We start from the raw sequence: 1,215 nt of genomic DNA on the forward strand, positions 1-1,215 counted from the left end.
AAATCCCACAGTAGATCAATTAACTGGTTACTTCAAACTGAAAGACTGGTGGCTCCTTATTCAAACTTATAAATACCCCTCCTTCTCTTAACAAGACAGAACTTAGAAACATTGTCATAAATCGCCTCATTGATTTGAAAGTCTTAGATGATGACGCCAATCGATTACTTTCCGGTGCTAGTGGGACAACAGGACAAAGTGTAGAATTAGAGGCAGAATTAGAAACAGCAGAGACAGCCACACATGACCAAACACTAAACACTCCTCTAGATCCTAATAATGTCCACCCTACTCCTGACTACACGGATAGATCAATAGTTTCCTTAGAACTAACAATACTTAAGTTAGAAAGAGAGAGAATTGAATATGAGTAAGAAGAGAGTGAACGTCAGCGTGAATTTGAACGTGAGATGGAAGAACGTGAGCTGAGACACGGTGAACGTCAGCGTGAATTTGAACGTGAGTTGAAAGAATGTGAGCTAAGACATGAGATAGAATTATCTCAGTATAATAGAGAAACAGAGACTTCCATCCAACCACACAACAACATAGCTTCTATCTCCTCTTTTGACGAGTCAGAACCAGAGTACTTCTTTCGACAATTCGAAAAACTCGCAGTACATCTCAAGTGGCCCGAGGAAGAGTGTACATGTGTGTGTGTAGATAGATAAATAGATAGACAGGTACATGGTACATTCGTATATTAATTCGTGGTTTTACTATTTCACAGAAGGAGAGTATCCGGCGGCAATGCAAGGTGGTTCCCCAGTGACCTGTCTCAGCCCTGCTTCCCTGGCGCCTCTGATCGTTACGGCTATGGTTATTCACGCTCTTCTGTAAATACATACTATTTTTATATGTAAATAAAATGTTCTTTTTTTCTCGATCTTTCATTAGCATTATTCAATTAACTAAGGGTAATATGGATTTGGAGAAGAAATTCGTTCAATCTAATGGAGAACTGTAGCCCATATACATGAGGCATCTGTCCTACTGATACCATTTAACCTAGTTCTACCTACCGCACGGTCAGATCGTCGGAGATTAAACTGGCTCCCCCGAATGGTCACTCGCCAGTTTAGAGGGTGTTTGACACCCAGATGAAGGAAAAATAAAACACTCGACGTGCCAGATAAAGTCTTTGATTCAATGATCATCAAGCCCCGATATGGGTCACTAGTCCACATGTTTGCAATACGTGGCAACCCTGCACGG

The 1,215-nt window shown here is 41.1% G+C and overlaps 1 protein-coding gene across 2 annotated transcripts in view; it reads left to right on the forward strand.

Moving 5' to 3' along the window:
- LOC143027501 (zwei Ig domain protein zig-8-like) overlaps positions 1-868 on the forward strand; it is a 451,994-nt gene extending 451,126 nt beyond the window's left edge. For both annotated transcript variants that reach the window (XM_076188789.1, XM_076188790.1), the window contains one exon: positions 731-868. In XM_076188789.1, the coding sequence (XP_076044904.1) occupies positions 731-840 (110 nt within the window). In that variant the 3' untranslated portion in view covers positions 841-868. The remainder of the gene's footprint in view (positions 1-730) is intronic.
- Positions 869-1,215: the final 347 nt, after the last annotated feature.

This window comes from Oratosquilla oratoria, chromosome 8, assembly GCF_046742065.1.
Source record: "Oratosquilla oratoria isolate Oo_2021 chromosome 8, ASM4674206v1, whole genome shotgun sequence".
In the NCBI taxonomy this organism is placed as follows: domain Eukaryota; kingdom Metazoa; phylum Arthropoda; class Malacostraca; order Stomatopoda; family Squillidae; genus Oratosquilla; species Oratosquilla oratoria.